At 40.5% G+C, this 19,160-nt stretch overlaps 1 protein-coding gene across 8 annotated transcripts in view; it reads right to left on the reverse strand.

The window, feature by feature from the left end:
* The window catches only part of SCAPER (S-phase cyclin A associated protein in the ER), a 232,453-nt gene that overhangs the window by 113,018 nt on the left and 100,275 nt on the right, over nucleotides 1-19,160 (reverse strand). For all 8 annotated transcript variants that reach the window (XM_068958301.1, XM_068958307.1, XM_009681555.2 and 5 more), the window contains exons 17-20: nucleotides 18,896-19,038; nucleotides 13,412-13,493; nucleotides 11,919-12,071; nucleotides 9,547-9,654 (exon numbers count right to left, since the gene is read on the reverse strand). In XM_068958301.1, the coding sequence (XP_068814402.1) occupies nucleotides 9,547-9,654; nucleotides 11,919-12,071; nucleotides 13,412-13,493; nucleotides 18,896-19,038 (486 nt within the window). The remainder of the gene's footprint in view (nucleotides 1-9,546; nucleotides 9,655-11,918; nucleotides 12,072-13,411; nucleotides 13,494-18,895; nucleotides 19,039-19,160) is intronic.

Raw genomic sequence — 19,160 nt, forward strand, 5'->3', positions numbered from 1 at the left:
TAAGAATTATGACAAAAGTTTTATTTGTGAAGAAGTGGGTTTTAAAAAAAAGGAATGAGTATTTAAATATTTTTCCCTCTCAAAATCAAGATTTTAATTATTTACCACAATCCTATGTTAGAACGTGCTCAAGTTTTGAATGAGGATGAAGACAGAGCAGAAAAAATTACTAAGCATTTGAAACTGAAGATTAAACTTCCATTGTAAAAGTAAACTTCTCCATTTGCTTCCTAAACTTAACTAAAATTATTATTTTTTTAAATGAGGGACTAAAAATGTTTCTTAACACGTTTATACTAAATACTATCCTTCCTGCTAGCAGAGACAGCACTTCTAGTCACCTTGCTTGCCCCTCACCTCAGCCCGGGCGCGAACGCCGGCGTTCCTCACGCGAGCCCCCGAGCGGGCAACCCGGGACGCACCGTTCCTCACCTCAGCCCGGGCGCGAACGCCGGCGTTCCTCACGCGAGCACCCAAACGGGCAACCCGGGACGCACCGTTCCTCAGCTCAGCCCGGGCGCGAACGCCGGCGTTCCTCACGCGAGCCCCCGAGCGGGCAACCCGGGACGCACCGTTCCTCACCTCAGCCCGGGCACGAACGCCGGCGTTCCTCACACGAGCACCCGAACGGGCAACCCGGGACGCACCGTTCCTCACCTCAGCCCGGGCACGAACGCCGGCGTTCCTCACGCGAGCACCCGAACGGGCAACCCGGGACGCACCGTTCCTCACCTCAGCCCGGGCGCGAACGCCGGCGTTCCTCACGCGAGCACCCGAACGGGCAACCCGGGACGCACCGTTCCTCACCTCAGCCCGGGCGCGAACGCCGGCGTTCCTCACGCGAGCACCCGAGCGGGCAACCCGGGACGCACCGTTCCTCACCTCAGCCCGGGCGCGAACGCCGGCGTTCCTCACGCGAGCCCCCGAGCGGGCAACCCGGGACGCACCGTTCCTCACCTCAGCCCGGGCGCGAACGCCGGCGTTCCTCACGCGAGCACCCGAACGGGCAACCCGGGACGCACCGTTCCTCAGCTCAGCCCGGGCGCGAACGCCGGCGTTCCTCACGCGAGCACCCAAACGGGCAACCCGAGACGCACGCCCCTCAGCTCAGCCCGGGCGCGAACGCCGGCGTTCCTCACGCGAGCACCCGAACGGGCAACCCGGGACGCACCGTTCCTCAGCTCAGCCCGGGCGCGAACGCCGGCGTTCCTCACGCGAGCACCCAAACGGGCAACCCGAGACGCACGCCCCTCACCTCAGCCCGGGCACGAACGCCGGCGTTCCTCACGCGAGCCCCCGAACGGGCAACCCGGGACGCACGCCCCTCACCTCAGCCCGGGCGCGAATGCTCACACGAGCGCCCGAGCGGGCAACCCGGGACGCACCGTTCCTCAGTGCCGGCGAGCAAGGCTGGCCGGCCCCGGCACTACAGCTGCCTGCAAGGGCAGCAAGAGCACAGGGGAAATGAAAGCGCAGTTGGTCCTGCCAACATGAGTTTTTCTTACACTGTCTGCGAACGTTCAAGGCATCCAAGCCACATGGAGGAAAGGTGCAGCTGCTGGCAATGATCTAGTACAATTAAAGACACAGCCAATAAACAATTAATCATGTGCATTTTTGCCAAAATGAACAACACTTTATAATATATTAAATATAAAAAGCTATTGCTGCTCAAAGTACAAAAAACTCAAATTGATGTGCAAAGCGCAGAGAGATGCTCTGCAAGCCGCATCACGGACTCAGCTCTGGAATGACAGGACAGCGCACGGCAGCTCCTTCCAGGACCAGTGCAGTCACAGTAAAATGACAAGGCCAACGAGTGTCCGTGCCGAAAGGACTAGAGCTGTCCAGTAAATATGAAATATCTGTAAATGATGTGGGACCACAGATGCTTGCCCTAACTCCATTCCTCTAGCAATGCTTAACTGCTCTAAAACAACCCCTTTGTTTCTCAGGAGGGAAAAAAGAGAAAAAAAATAATCAAGTAAAGCAAACTCAACCCTGACTTGAAGCGTAACTGGTCTGGGCAGTTTTTGTTCATAGGTGAGGTACAGGTTGCTTCCACTGAGCACTGAGAAGGGAAAGGAGAGGAAAAATAGGGTCCTCTCACAGCAAGACACAACTACATTATTACATTGCAGTAACAGATGAAAGTCCACAGAAAAAATGAAATCACTATCCAGTTTGTCAATCACCTTTTATTGCTGGGGACAAACAAGATAAAAGGAGATTAATCAAGCAGATGAGTTTATAGGGCCATGGTGGTTTTGTTTGTTTGTTTTTTTAAACTTGTTCTCTTGAGTACGAGTAAGTAATGTTTCCATTTGACTGTACTGCTATTATATACCGGAAAACGCTATTTCTGATTAAAGATTTTATTTCAAAATGCGTTTATTTAACAATCTGAGAGCACCTTTGGCTGTTTTGCAGACTATTGCTTTTTAATGTATAATGAATCATGCTTTGTCTAAACTCTTCTTGGTTTCTTTTCCTTGGGGTTGTGGGGTACTGTAAAGAGAGTTTTGGAAACTGCTTCCTTAGCTCAACTCTAATAGCTCCCTGCGTATTCCAGGTTTTCAAAGCTTGCAACTGATATGCTTTTCTCCAGTACACGTGACTACAAATGCACCAGCAAGAGGACTTCTCCCTAAGGCTCCTATTACAGCATTTACACTAGAAGGAATACACAGCTCTATGACTTGGTCCCGAGCTGTACGTTTCCCCTCAATTAGAAAAAAAAAACTGAAATAGAAGTAAATTGCCTTTGGAAAACTATAATCAGACACTAGGAAAGAATGAAATTATAATGGAATGTATATTCTGTAATTCTATGGAGAAAAGAAACAGGAATACTGTTCAATATCTGATCAAAGTATATGTACCACCATATTACTTAGAAATGATTTACATATTACGTACCACCATAGCTAAGTTAAGATGATCTCTTATTTTAATGGACATAACTGATGATCCAAACTGTAAAAGATGCTTGAAAGAGGGAAAAAAATAAAATAAATCAGTTGAGACTGGAGTGCAAGTACACACCAGAACGAGACCATGGCTGCAGATCTTAGGCACACTGAGTTCATAGTTACAAACAAATCAGACCCACATGAAAGCCTTAATCTAAAGCACTAAGTAATCAAACACGACGGAAGGACTTCAAACTGAATGCTAAAGAGCTTGCAATACTTTAAATGAAAGTAAGAACAAAGATGGTTAAAAACATGCTTAGCAACGTAGCTCAAGCAGGCACGCAACATGCACACGCAGCAACGCTCGGGAAGAAAAAAGAGAAGTGCTACCCCGGTACAGCTTTAAGAGAGCATACCCCCACAGGTACGAACACCTCAAACTCCTCTGGCAGACGGAATGAAAAAAAAAACGCTCGTCTTTACTATCATTATGTCATTTTCCGTTTTGCTTAATCATATCTCTTAGAAAGGTTACAGAAAGAGTTCATAGCATAGTGCTGTTCATTTAAATAAGAGAACTTAAAACACTCTGAATGAGAAAGGGAAACAAAAAGCATTTTCCCCAGTACTGCTTAGGCTGAGGCAATAAAACAATAACGATATCTCATTTAATTTTTCACAAAACCATTGTCAGTCTAAAAAATTTAACAAAGTCCAGGTGTCACCAAGTCTCTACGCAAGAAAGCTCCTTGTAAACGCAGAAGGCAAAGAGCAAAGGTCAGACATGAAAACATTCCCACATCTCTTTTCCTCAGTAATTTCCTCCGTAAGAGCTTGACTTCTTTAAAAAAAAAACCCAACCCCTCATCCCTAAAAAGCGTTTAGGAATTACAGCTCAGATGAACATCAGCTTTGCTTGTATCGCTGTACTAGCTAAACACCTCCTAAGGCTGGAAGAGAGCTTCCACCAGGGCTGCAACGCTTTTGCGGGCGGCCTTTCACCGCAGCCCGGCGAAAAAGCGATCCCGCCAGCGCAGGAGCGCCTGCGCCGGCCAAGCCGCCAGCCCCGCGATGCTCCTTGCAAGGCGGACTAAATCGGACCCCGCTGCAATCCAGACAGAGCCGTGCCAGAAAAGGTTTGCGCTGCAACCCCAGCCGGCTTGACAAGCCCCGCGACAGGCTGAGCTTGCGTCCATCACTGCCAGCCCGGCTTTTCTTGAAAGGAACGTGGGTGGCCCCAGCCGACCGTCTCCTTCTGCAAAGCCTCACGTTCTAAAGCTGTCAGTCATCAGGGAACAACAGTCCCTTCTCTCCATCACGGGATTATGTTTTCATTGGATTTAAATACACCTCTTTATCTCATTAATGCCCTGATAGAATACAGTCAGTTTTCTTTCCCCGACAGAAAAAAAGCACATTTTTCACGTATGCAAACAAAGCTTCATTAATATTTCTCCATCTGCTCCTCTTTGCAAGACATGAAATTCTAGCCCACACCTCAGATACATTAAGCAAACCCCTGCCAGCTCTCTTACATGTTTACTAGAGGTACACTTCACTTATTAGAAACATTTGTAGAGCGCTCAGAGTTATATGGTTTACACTCTAAAGCTGCCTTGAAACCACGCTATTTAAATGACAGGAGATACAGACAGGACAATAGTTCAGAGGAGGAAGCTTTAAGGTCACTAATGTAATGAATATTTTTCAGAACACACTAGCACAGATGAGAAAGGCAAAGGAAAAACAGGGAAAGTAGAGGGGCATAAAAAGGAATTATCTAGGAGCTACAGGTGGGAGCCGCAGTATACAAGGTCCTTGTAGGGACCTAATCCTCAGCCTAATGAAATCAAGGCATGTCCTCCCAGGGCTTTTGGCAGGCACCTTCTCGGTGGTGTCAGCGGCTTGGGTGTCAAAAGCCCTCTGTGCCCCATGGGCCTGGTTCGGCAAAACAGCCCTAACTCCCAGCACGCTCACCGATGCCAGCCAAGTCAATGAAACCAAAACGCGTACGTTGTTTACATCTCGTGCTGAACTGAAACCAGTACGAATATTAAAGCTGGGGACAGGAAACCAAGGGCATAGAAAGCAATAACTTAAAGAGAAGGTGAAGCCATAAGTTTGATTGGTGAAGAGATGTATTTCAGCAGGCGCGAGAGAGGGAGAGAGGAAGACCACAGAACAGGGTTGCTACAATGAGGAGAACGGCGAAAACATCAGGATGCGAGACAGCGATAACATGGCAAATTTTAGAAATGGTAATGATGAAGGAAAGAAGAGTCTTACCAATTACTTTAATGAAAGACACTTTAATGAAACTATTTGTAAGAGACTGGACATATGAAAAGTTAAGAAGGGAATAAAAAACATGATTAGAACTTTATTTGCTTTCATGAGATAATCACCGGTCCAAAATCAATAGATATTTGCTCTAAGAGAGGTGCACAGTATTTTTAACCAGAGACTGATAAATCCCAAAAGGGAGAAAACCAAAAAGCTGAGAAGAAATTAAGCTGTTGTACAGACTTTTAAATAATTTCATATTTCTTCATTTTTGACATCTTTATTCATAACAGAACTATTTTCTTCATGGGTTTCACCAAATATACTCCATTCACAAGTGACTTCACCTTATTAATTAAAATTAAGCGTGTCTAATATTACCTGTCAGCTCTTGCACAACATATGAATAATGCAAGAACAATGGAAAACTAAAACATGGAGTCTACTTTTATCTCTCAAAACATGCTTACAAAATTACAGAAGACCTATAGATGCTACAGCAAAGGGAAAAATCTAGAATATAGTTGTTCCTTTTTATATCTGGCAAGATCAGTGACTGGGGTCCACGCGGCCCAGAGAAATCAGTGTCGGTGATCATGTGGTACAGAACCGCTTTTTAAGAACTCCTGAGCTTTTAACATATAGTCAGATCACCCAAAAATCCTTACCGCATGAAAACAGAATATGCAAGCGTTACTTAAAGCAATTTCCAAGGTTTTAAGGAGATATTTAAGCCCTACCTTTTGTGATACTAATATGGACAAAATAAATATACTCCAATGCCTTGTGTGGTTTCGAGTAATAATAAAAAAATTCTCTGGTCAGACTACAGTAAAAAGAAACCCCCCAAACAACAAAGCTTTCTTTCTAGGCAGCTACCTATTATGCTTAATAGGCTTAAAACAAAATGAGTCAAAGATCAAGAGTAAGTTATCTGAGGTGTCAAGTGCATAAGGTTAAAGGTGAAATTTTATTAGGTCAAAGGTGATATAAATAAAATCTTTTATGTCAAAGAAGAAGGGTCACAGACAAGATGTATACAATATAAAGACATCACAGATGACAAGTAATAACTTTAAGTAGTACAAGTGTGTTCTCACTACAGATACCTTTACTAATTAAAAAAATGAAAAGCACTGATGAATAAGTAACTACGAGCATTGCAGTGCTTCACTAGGATCCATTTTTATTTCTATATGGCACTTCAGAAGCTTGTTTTCATGTATGTGAAAATTCATCTAAAGTTACTGAATGCCTTAGCGGGGGGGGGCAAAGTTTGGCATTAACTGTACATGCTGAATAAAAAGGTACACAAGGCAGATTTTTCTGATAAATGCTTTTCTACTTTACAGTGACCATATCTCTGGGATGCAGATCTTATTACTGCTCTTGGCCAAAAGAAAACTGTGAAGAGGGCCTCAGGCCAAGGAGATTTCAGATTACAACGGTATAATTCAGTATTGTATACTCAGGCTAATTAAAATATAGATATAAATAATCTAGAAAATATGGTAACAACGGCAGTGTCTGTACACTGCCAGGATGCTGAACCCTATGCACCGACTCCTTACGGATACCTTAATCTGCTCTTGCAATTGTCAAGCCCTTCGTTCAGACAGATCCGCTCTTCCCTTTTCTTCCTACACCGAGTACTCATTCAAGACATCCCACAAACTTAACCTTAACCTTGATATTAAGTTCGTGAACTGGTTTACCGAAACACAGCGAATTCAAGCACACGCTGCTGGACATCACAAAGTTAAGATCTCTGTGCCCTCTAGCGGCGTTTCTGTGCCGCCAGCCGGGGCACCAGCGCAGCAGCTACAACGTCAGCCTGTTTCTGGAAGGTGGAAGCCTTAAGCTATTACATCAAACGCTGTGAACAGCGCATAACATCAGACCACCCGTAACAACCACCACCACCACCTGCTTCTTCCCTCCATAGTCCTCTGCGGTAGCGGCCAAGCAAAAACCATGGCTCAGGCAGCACTGACAAAAGCACAGGCTAATGACATACCAGAAAATACCACGGTTACAAATTAGGCACTCTTGGGTGTGTTGACTGACATGAATGAGTTCTGGTAACTCTCCTGGCTTGTACTTCTGGGAAACTGGATGCAGTATGCACGTAGACTTGGCATCCAAAACCAAACTCAAAACAGCCCGAGTCCCAGTAACCAGAAAGCATAAAGAAAGTTTAAACCCTTTCATTACAGTTAGGAAGGTGTAGGCAAGCTGCAAGTCAGCAAAAATTCATTTGTCCAGACAACTCTCTCCAATTTTAATATTCCACTTTTCCAGGAAAAACTCATCTCTGTGGATGTCAGTACCTCGGAGACTTTCCTCTCCAAAGCTTTTTTAAAAAAGAGAAAGGAAACACCCCACTACTAGCTGTGAGTAGCCGCAAACAAAGAAACTGCCTCAACTAATAAAAACGGTATCAAGAACTGTGAAGGAAAAAAGGAGATACCCCAAAATTAGAAGTACTGAGCAGTAACATGTGAATTACTCTGGCTGGAAAGAGATTTCTTAACACAAGGCAGTTAAATCTGAATCAGCTCTGAAGAATTAGCTTGTGCAGTGTTTCTTTGTAAACGTCTGGCAGGTACATACCTGCTGATTCCCAAATTTTGGGGGAAAGACAGCACTCAAAGCCTGCTATAATTTCTGTCTCATAGAAATGGCTTTGCCTTAATCCTGTGGTTCAGTTCAAGCAGCAGCAATAAGAAATTCAGTCAAACGTCCATTCAGAATTCTGTTCTTGGAGCAGCATGGTTTCTTGATTTAGCACAAACTGTTCTCAGTGCCTCCTAAGGACCACTCCAAGTGCTAATTCTTCTAAAGAAGAAACTGATAAAACTAACTATTGTTCTTTCCTGCCACGCTAATACTTGCAAAAGATCTCCATGATTATATTTTAAAGTAATTTAGCACTACAACTTTCAGCGTTATTAACCGTGATGCATAGGGTTGCACATCTTCTAACCTAAGTAAGGATTAAGATATAGTAAGCAGCATTGTTCTTTTTTCCTGTTCGTTATTTGCTAAGATGTTCTCTAGATAAGGCTGAGATTAATCTTACAGAAACATTTAAAAAAAAAAAAGCAGAGGAATTTGGGAAATTGTATCGGCTCTAACTGCTACATCATTTTTAATGGCTTGCTATTCATTTTCATTGGGAACACGGCTGTCAAATTTATGTATACAAACACTTGTCAAGCATCCTTTTCACATATATTTGTGAGAGCGCTAAAGGCTTTCACGTGGATGCAGATGTCTGACATCTTTAATTACTACACTGAATTTTGACTGTCCTTTTAACAGCTAGAGGTTGCATTTACTATAAAAATGAAAAACTATGCATTCAGTGTGGCCTCAAAAAAACATTACATTCTGTTGCACTTTGATTTATAATTGATTACTGACTGTTTTTCAGGGAACTCATTTTTCATTGCTAAAGCTTTCTTAGGTTGCAGACCATGTTCCTCCCTGTCCATCAGTATGACATACTCCAGTTGACAGCTCCCCTATGAGGAGGGGGAGAACAAGACATTCTGTGACAATGACTTCAGATGACTTAAATCTAACAGGCTGATGGATATTCTGCAATTTTCTTTATTTTTCTCCTCATAAGCTACTTGGAAGAAGCAAGATACAGGCAAAGGAATGACTAACCGATTGCCAAATACGTTAAAAAGCTAGATGTGGCCAAGGTGAGATAAGAAAAAGTAGCATTTGAGTTTGGAAGAGCAGCTGGGGGCTTTCATTTGAATATTTTAATATCGAGAAGGATAGCTCTTCTAGGTAAGCTGTTTTGTAGCTATACTGAAACGGGTTTTATTTAAAGCAATGAAAGATATTAACTACTTGGAATGTTACAAAGTGAAAGAAAATAAAAAGACCACTCATGGAACACAACACAAAAAATCACAAAGCACAGATAGATCCTTCAGAATTAATAATTGCCAGTCTCATCTGACTCAACATTTGGAGCAGTATATGAAAGGAGCAAGAGAAGTCAAGCAAAACGCAAACCTCTTCAACACATCAGATTTTTACGATGATCAAGTAAATACAGTGAGATGAAAAAACACCTTTAATTTATTGCAAAACAATTAGTCACATTTCTACAGACAATATATTTGAAATGGCAATCACACAAAGTATTTGAATTCACTGTTTCTTTCACTCATTTTCATTGGTAGTCTAAGGCATTATTTTTCACGCCAACAAAAATATTCTCGTTTAATTGCTTTATGAGAACTTTCAAGACTTTCTCAGCATTCTCGGCTGGAAGGCATTTAAAACTAAAGGCAAGTATTACAGTAAGAATTATTAGGAAACATACCACTTCTTCATCTGAAAGTTCTCGTCCTTGGATACTGCTGTTCTCTCTCACAGCTTGTTGGTGTTTTTTCCCCTTAATGTGACTAAAAAGGTATACTTCCGAGGAAATCTGTAACGACAATGAATTATGAGTAATTTTTTGCTCAATAATACTAGAATCTATAAACAATAGTATTTTAATTTATAATACATGCTATTTATTAGGAGTATGTTCAGAATCTGGTAAGTAAAGAAAGCAACATCTTATAATATTAACTGTTTCAGCATCATAGTTAACACCTTAAAACAAATTTTTTTTTTTTTAATTTCAGCACACTATTCTCACACCCATTTTACTGATTAAGAATCAAAACCGTCTAGTCTTCCTCAATGCAATTAATTCTTATTCAAAGCCTGGCATAGGTGCCCATGTATTAACCCACAGTTTTTGTTTTGACATAAGATGTGATATAAACGTTGTAGCTTAAAAGCCTGATATCTGCCCAAAACAAAATTGCCATGACGCAGCATACAGACCAGACCTAACAAAAACCAAATGAAATGATTTTGTTTAGCCAACGGATGAATCAAAAATAAACTCCAAAGATTAGCAATGAGATTCAAGGATGGATCTCTGTCAAACCTAGTCCTGAGATGGCTCCATGTCTCTACTCCACAGAAATTATGCAAGTTTTTCTGGTAAAAATATACATATAAAGTTCTTCATTATGGAGTTTTTTATTCTGCGAGATGAGAGTATTGCATGTGTATATTTAAAAACATGTCTTAGGCTCTGCAATCTCTGATGACTAGACCATGGAACTACTGTGTTTTATTTCATTCATGTCCTAACTGACAAATTGCAACAGTTTTAACTATACAATCTGTTTTAGGAGAATTACATGAGTAAATCAAATAACTCTGCTTAAGAAAGAAACAACCCCCCTGAAGAAACGGACGTCATTTCACGCAACCATGAGGAATTCCAGATGGATTGCCAGTGGAATGGACCTTTAGACTTTCAGAGCTCAAGCACAGAACTTTATCCCTCAACCTAATTTACATATACATCTTCTATGCAGGACCCGAGTGTAAATCATACAATGATTTGCTAGACAGTAGTATATTAACAGAGATCAAAATAGAAGTTTTGGCTTCTCATCTCATTTTGACTTCTCTCTAACTTTCGTTCTGAAAGGCACGATAGATAAATACGCAAGACTCATCTGATTTGCAGTAGAACCCAAGTTTCTATTCCTGAAGCGCTGCCTGAAGTGATCCTGAGCAAACTTGCTTAATTCAGCTATTAAAGAGAAATAACGCTTATATAACTTCCTAAGGAGGAGATAAGGCATTGTTCAATAATGCATAGTCTTCGCACGTCAATAAAAACAATTATGAACAAGAACATAGTTGCTTCCTTGCTTCCTACTCAGTAACTGTACAGCTCCCTCTTTCTTCACCATTCCTGGGACATAGGAACAGTGGACACAGGAAAATAATCCTGTTCAGATCAAAGGTCTGCCTAGCAAAGCACTTGCTTTCCCAACAGCGTCCAAAAAGTCGATACCTCAGGAAAAGTAAAAGAACAGAGGAAGAAAATAGTCATTCTCCCCTTCAACGCTTCTAAGCCTCCAACCAAACCCAGTTCAAAAACTTTCTGAGTTTTATGTGGTTGCTCTATATTTAGTAGCCTTCAATGAATTCCAATGCAATGAAACTTGTCCAATCTCCCCTGAAGCCGCATTAAGTTCCAGTATCCACAACATCTTACGACAAGGTGTTCCATAGCTCAGCCATCCGCTATGTAAAGAAACTCCTTCTTTTGCTTTAAACTTAGCTTTTTAACTAGCTTCATTTGATGTGCCTCAATTCTTATTTTAGAAGACAGAGCTAACAACTGACTACTGTCCGCACGCTCCATCGTACCTATTATTCTGCAGTTCTCTTTCATATCTTCTCTGAATTATCTAATTTATAGACAGAAGAATCCACATTAAAGACGTTCCTCATACAGAAGCCATTCCATACCCTTCATCATCTCTGATGCCCTTCTCTGAACCTTCCTCAGCTCTACTACTTGCTTTCTCAGATGGGTAAAGAGCTAACCTGCACAAAGCATTCAAAATTTGGGCAATAAGGAATTCATAGAGCAAGAAAATTGCATTCCCTGTTTTTGATCTTTGTCCCTTTACAAAGGAACATCCTTTACTTCCTGATGTTTTAATTCCCTTTCGACTCCAGCCGACCCTCTGACTATAACTGAAGCTATGAATTAATCTGGCAGTCTAGTGGAGCAACTGAAAGGAACATTTGTACAATTTGTAGCAAGTTGTAGCTCCAAGGCTTAGGCTGGCCTTGCAGTTTTGATTGCATTCCCTCTCTCCAACTTACCATGACACTGCATAATGAGCACTGTTTTTTTCGTTCATACGGTGTAAGTTTTGGTGCATAATCAGTATTAGCATGTCTTCCACTACTTAATTCAGCTGCTTTCTCTTTTCTTTGTTCAATTTGTTCCATGTGCCTCCGAATACTTTCATCATGCTGAATGCAAAACAACAAATGCGACAAAGAAAATAAACATTAAATTACAGTAAACAAATTGTGCAAAGAAATATGGAGAATTACCAAATATTGAACAGTTCTGCATGAATATATGCTAAATTGAAATTATTTTTTAATTCTAGAAGGCATTAAGAGTCACCATACCTGTGTATGTTCTAACATTACGCTATGATTTAAAATCGATCAGCACTATTTTTATTTTCAAAGATGGGATTTGTAAATCCTTCTATAGATCTTTGTGCTAGATGTAACATCTCAGTTCTTCTGTTTTTGTTCTTAGTGAAACACTCTAGTAGAGAATACAAGTCCAACTTTCAGTTCTACAAGTATGTAATGTATATAGTGCTGTTTTCACTGAGAGATATGCGATGATAAAGGACAATTAAAATGAAATAAATTACTTGCTATTTATCTGCAGTAGCTATCACAGTTCACAAGATTCTTTCAAAAGGTTTTCATACCTAATCCTCATGAGAATCGGATAAACTAACTATTATTTAAAATCAGTCTGGTGTATACATCTTTATTTAATGATAAAATTGCATTTTATACTATAAGGAAATGTAGCTGTGGTTCTTCAGAATGGAATCAAGAGCAAACAATTAAACTGAAATGAAAGATTATTTATGCAAATACACAGACTATAACAGAATTTAAAAAACATAATTTATTAATAACTGAAACTTTACTATGCAGTTCCATCTCAAAACCTTGAAAATAAAACTTAGCATCTTAGCCGTCTTTACACACTGGATATCTCTTCAAAACTTCTGATACTTTGGTCTTTGGGTCTCTACTGAAGAGTCAATTCAGCTGCTGAACTGCAAGTGGCTCAATCCTTATGTCCATCTACTGAAAACACTAGAGCCCTCCACGGTATAAAAGGAAGTAGCATGTCACACTGTTAACAGCATCAATGTCAGCACTGTTATTAGATAGCAGCTTTTGTGATTGTTTTGTGAATTGTTTTCACCAAACTATATGAGAGTTCTTACATATTGATATTCCTCATGACTTAATTCCAAATTACTTCGTCATTTCATTAATAGAAATTAATTTGTTCTCGCGTTCCAAGCTTTGAAAGTAATGCAATTCTATAGGACTCAGTCCTGTTATTGCCAAAATAAACAGTGCATGTTACACGGCAAAGTCGTCGTCTTAATGTAGAAGTCTAAATAAAAACCTCACGTGAAGTTACAAAATTCAGGACGTACTTTAGTGTATTGTAACATCTTTGCTAAATAAAACATACATACAGAAAATAATTTTGCAGAAATTCTGTTATTAATATATTTTTCATCTAAAGTATCCTTGTATACCTTCAGCTGTATCTTCTTCTGTAGTTCTTCCATGGCTTCCTGTTGAGCTGCTGTAAGAGCTGCCAACCTCTCTTCTCGATCTCTAATCAAAGATAATAAATACAGGGGAAATTTGTAATAATGTAAAGTATTCGCTATATCGACTAATTTACGTTTGAAAAGAAGAATAGGTACCCCAAAAAACAAAGATGAAGGAGACTTGGTAGAAAAGAAAAACAACAAAAACCAGCTTCGTTAACAGACAATACAGATGCTGTAATTTCAATGATTTAATAAAAGCAGAAATTGAACCTTTGTACCAGATCCTGGATCACACTTCAGTCCAACCGAGCGCAATGACAGTTAATATGATGCTGCAAAATAAGGATGACTGTGATGCCCCGCCACCATTAGCGTTCTCCAGCCAGCGGCCGTTGCCAGTGAGGCAACAATGGCAAATCAAAGAAAAACCATACAGCAGCTAGGACTGTGCAGTTTATAAATCTGATGATCACTAAAAGTTTGAATATAGAAACTTATTAAACTTTGACCAACATGAAATGATACTGTAGGTATCAGTCATGAGTGCTAAACTGATGCTCTAGAGGTATTGCAATTCTACACATTCAAGATATGAAAAGATAGCAAAAAGACTGGGCATCTCTATTACTATCACTGCTGTACTTTCAGTACAAAATTGCAGAGCCAGGACCTGTTTTGCTCACTCTGTCAGCATGCCCTACATCCCTCGCTCGAAACTAAAACATGCCTCACCCCTCACTTGTCCTCTTCACTTCGGCAGCCCTCCTTCCCCTCCCCAGCAAAGCAGCGGAGCTCCGCTGGCATCCGTGTGGAGGTCAGCGAGAGACAGTGGGTCCTCGCAGGGGACAGAGAGAGGGGGCTGTGCCTAGGAAGGGGCTCCTGTACGCAAGGACATGAAGAGAGAGAAGAGAGAACCAGCGTTACTTTGCGCTGCAGCCTCCAAAACGGGCAGCAGGCCCTCCACAGAGGATTAATAAGCAGGAATGGGGAAGGGAAGGACATAGACTGACCCTTACCCACAACTTCTCAAAATCCACCCGAACCTTTGCACAAAAGAGGGCAAATACCATTGAGATATTGATCATACTTTTCTTCGGGAACATATTATAAAGAGATTAAAACCATATCACACCTATCTCTAAAGGAAATGCTATATATGTGCAGGAGAATGAGGTACAAGATAAGCAAGTAAATAAAAGCCAACACACAAGATAAACGAAAGACCAAAGTGAATCCCCTGACATCGCCCTGTTGAAGAGATCAAAATTTATTTTCCTGCCCGAGAAAAGAGCAAAAAAAGATATAACTTCAGCTGTTACAATAGCTACAAGAATGTTTTTTTCTAGGAAAAAAATGCCATCAAGTAGAAAAATAACCAGCTAGTAACAGTTTCACCAAGAACATCAGTAAGCCAAGGCACTTCTTAAACCCTAAACACAAAACAGGTGAGCTAGGCCTGGTGTTTGCACACAAAAAGAATTGGGATGGGAGAGAAACGCTTCCAGAAGCCTGGCAGCTCTGACAGGGGCCAGAAGAGGTCACGAAAGCTTTGGGTCGGCTGAGCAACGAAGGCGGCCTGCGAAGCTACTAGCCACCTTTCTAAAGGGCGCTCTAAAATCCAAGCGGGAAAAACCGTCCTAGGAAGGAAGGGTTTTTTTTTTTTTTTTTTGGAATATCTAATCCAAAATAACAGGCAGAAGTAGAAAGGCCATTAGAAATCTAAAAGAGAGGAGAGCTGCCAAGGAGAGAGATCCCCAAGGCAGATCGTGTGCGTACGTACACATATATACATAGCCCTTACGCTGCTTCTGAGCTGCAGGGGTTCTTGTTTGGTGCGCACGTTTGGTTTTGTTTTTAGCAGAAAGCCCTTATAAAAAACAAAGTCGTTTCAATGAAAGTAGAAGGCTCAACAAAAGTAACATTTCAAAACAAAAAGCCACAGAAAATATAAAAACACAGAGGAAAGCAGAGCGGGGAGGAAACAAGTCTAAGAGCGAACACTGAGCACAATTGTTCTTTCAGAAAACGTACGTGAAGTCTTCCAACCACCGGCAGGGCGTAGGGGGTAGGGGAGATGATGGATGAGAAGCATTATGTACTTTATGTGCCATCTCCCCGGAGGTATATAAAGAAAGCCTGAACCTCAGTCTTCTCTAAAAGTTTTGTTTTAAAGAGCTCCTGACTCACACCACGAACCGAAACAGAACACAACTAACAAACACATGAACCAAAACCAAAGCTTATTTTACATACATATTTGAATATTTGTTTAATCCCACAAATTAAATACTAATATCATAGCAAAATATGCCATGATATTAATTTGTCATAGTCTTTTCAATTGGAAAGAACATTCTGAAGTTTCAATGATCTTAAATGTAAAGCATCAACATTACTCCCATACAGGCCCTTCTGAAAAGCAAGCCTTTTATATGAATAGGTTACGTTACACAGTTTTACGATTCCTATTGACAAGAATAAGATTTTCCATATTATGGATTTCAACTCTTCGGAATATAAAATACCCAGCAATTGCATGTAAAACCTTACTGGAATCAAGTTAATGTACCGTAAGGGCAGAGGGTCTCAAAGTCAGTTTTAAATACACTATTCCTTTCATACAGAGGCTTTAATCATCACCAGATGCACACGGTAAAGCATATACTGAAGCAACTTTAAGCAGATATTCCAAAAATGACTCATTCCAACAAGTATTAAATCTTCAGGATAAGAGTCAAGTCTTAGCAGCAGGAGAAAAAAAAAAAAAATCCAAATGACTCCCCTGAGGTTTCACCACCATATGCCAGAATCCAAGATGGAAGAGACAGAATAATGTCCTGCCAAGCTTATCCCCCCGGTCCGAACCAGGACACTGAGTCCTGCCTTAACCGCGCCGTGTTAAAGAGAGCTCAGAGCTGCTACTCATGACCTGCAACGACTCTTGAAGGCCATTCGAACACAACAGAAGCCCCTGATTGCAAGGCAGCATACGCACATCCCCTCCTACTCTTTGCCAGGATTAAAAAAAAAAAGAAAAATTGCAAGCAGGGTACTGCAATATCAAATACAAAGCAACTGGGTGCTATAATGGCAAACATAGAGGAAACTTGGTGAAAAAAATACTAACAGACGGCAAACGAAGTCACCTGTTCTTCACACACCATAATGTAAGAAAAGCAGCAGATTCAAAACTGGTCAAACACAGAATTATGTGTCTTGAATCTTAAAAGAAGTTCTAGTCGCAGAAGACCTTTAGGGGAAGAAGTCAAGGGGACAACAATCATATCTTATCTGACTAAATAAAATTTCTATTTTAATTTCACGAAGCCTTTGAGAAAGCAGACTCAAGAAGTCAGAAACAACTTTTTTAGATTCAGTAAAAGGTCATTATTTACCAGTAGTAACTAGTTTTTGTGTCTTTGCTTCTCACCCAAGCCTGCCCCACTTCCAGCCCACTGCAGGAGTTCTGGTTATCAGCAAGGAGGTACAACTATTTCTGAGCGCCAACCACCATTAGGGAGCAAGAACAGTGTACTCAAAGTCAACTTGCCGTAGCTCCATGGTATGAACTGCCACTAACATCACCCTCCAAGATTTTTTGCTGTTTCTAAAAGCAAAGATACTTGCATGTTTTCCGTAAAGAAAAAGCAATGATATAAAAACCTCATTTGACTTGAAAGAAATAGAGTACTACTTTTTTGCAATAAAATAAGAAACTATATAATCATCAGATTTTATAATATCAGAATACCCACTGATAAAAAGTTATCACTAGAAACAAAGTCTTCAGTGTTAGGTCATGCAAACCCCCAAATTTTAAATGTTCTTTTGCCCAGGACTGCTAACACATATTTCAAATCCTAGGAATAATTAATCTTCTGGAAAGGAACTTAAATTTTATTAGACCTCAGATGAATTGTTTGATGTGTTGATGATAAAACACCACTGCCCAGGAGAGAGAAATACAACGCACAGAATGCGGTACCTTAGTGAGTCATCCGGTTTGCCAGGAATAATCTTAATCAGTATTCTCCTGTTTCTGGTGTTAAAGTAACTAAACCTATATCAAAGCTTTTAGTCTCAGCAAAATTTTAAATCAGTGTTGTTAGGCAATTCCCCAGCTTTCTAGAAAACTGCCTTGATTTCCCCAGATACACACAGATATTCCAGTCCCTAAAGAGCTACACTGCAGACAACTGACAGAGAAAGGGAATGGGTAAATAATTTCAGACAGATGCAGAAGCCTTATACATGCAGTGTTTATCTTCCTAAAATAGCATAATCAAAATTCTTCTCCATGTTAGCTCTAATCTGCCTCAAGTGTCTAAGAATGAGAAGATGATGCTGAAGGAGCCTCTCCAGTGTATTTTGTTTCATTACAACTGTGACTCAAAATAATTCAGGTAACGTCTAAGAAGTCCTAAGAAAGGCCACAGATCCTATTCTGAACTTATTTAATTGAAAGTCAAATCTCTTTAATATACCAAGCTAGAATTACTCATATTTTTGGAAGATCAAAGAAGGTGATCAATACATTTCAGAATACTTTAAATGGAAGAGGAAAAAAAAAAAAAAACCTCACACTTTTCACAATGACTTTGAAGAAAATAAGCTGTGACAATCAAAATGTTTGAAGAACCACTAGTGATTTTATCCAGAATACTTCTTGTCATAGGAAAAACGTAAATTGCATTTAGGTTTTATTGGAACACTTGTGGCAGTGGAACTTCAGGGAAAGAGGGCGTAGCGAGAGGTGAATAGGAATAGAATTTGGCAAATTAAACAGTAAATAGAAAGCGGTTTTCCTGAGTCACTAAACCTTTCTCATATAGCATAATGCCATTCCCTAAACCCAGATCATAATTCATCCTCTCTGCACCTCATGTTTAGCTCAACAGAAAGAGAAAGAAGAGCCCACATGAAAACCCCCTTACGGACTTTCGATTATGGGTGAAAACATAAAACAAGTAGTTCATAGGCAGCAGAATTAATGAAGCCTCATTTCCCGGCTTTGTGCCTTACAGATGTAGCCTCTGGTGTCTACCAAGAGGTGAACTTAAATTGATGTCAATGAGTCCAAAAGTTACTGGGGAGTGGAGGAAACAGGGAACACAGGAACATTAATCTTGCTTCCTTTGAAAACTAAGCGAAAATACGAAAAAGGTAAATTATTAAAAGGTCTTGTGAGCTATAAAACTAAGATGAAGTAATGTTAACAACATATAATAAAATATAGCCTCGCATGTTATACTGTGCGTGCAATCTAAGGAATACAAAAATGTATTACAGAATTCTGATTTCTTTTTCAAACTATTCATCAAGAATATTTATTAATATTACTCTTTAAGATAGTAAGCCTGAAGTCCTAAGAAGGCACCGCTGTCTTTATATTTTGTAGAGAAGTGGTAGTCTGCCTGAAAGGTTAACAGCACATGAGAGGGAACCAACCAAACCAAACTTTACCTGGCCCTTTCCCGTGCTGCATCTTCCCGTGCCTTCTCTTTCTCTTGCCTCTGCTGCTCAATCCGTGCTTCTTGTTCTTTTCTCTTCATCAGCAGCTCCTCAACTCGGGCTTGCCGTTCTGCTTCCAGGGCTCTCTTACGCTCCTAGTCAAAGAAAAATAACTTCTAACTTTTCCTTTGAAAAGAAAAGAATTAAAAAAGTGGAAGCTGTATTCTAACATCTCCTTACAGAATTTTATCTCATTTTCATGATGCAGTTAAAAACT

This window comes from Struthio camelus, chromosome 12 (assembly GCF_040807025.1).
Source record: "Struthio camelus isolate bStrCam1 chromosome 12, bStrCam1.hap1, whole genome shotgun sequence".
NCBI lineage: Eukaryota > Metazoa > Chordata > Aves > Struthioniformes > Struthionidae > Struthio > Struthio camelus.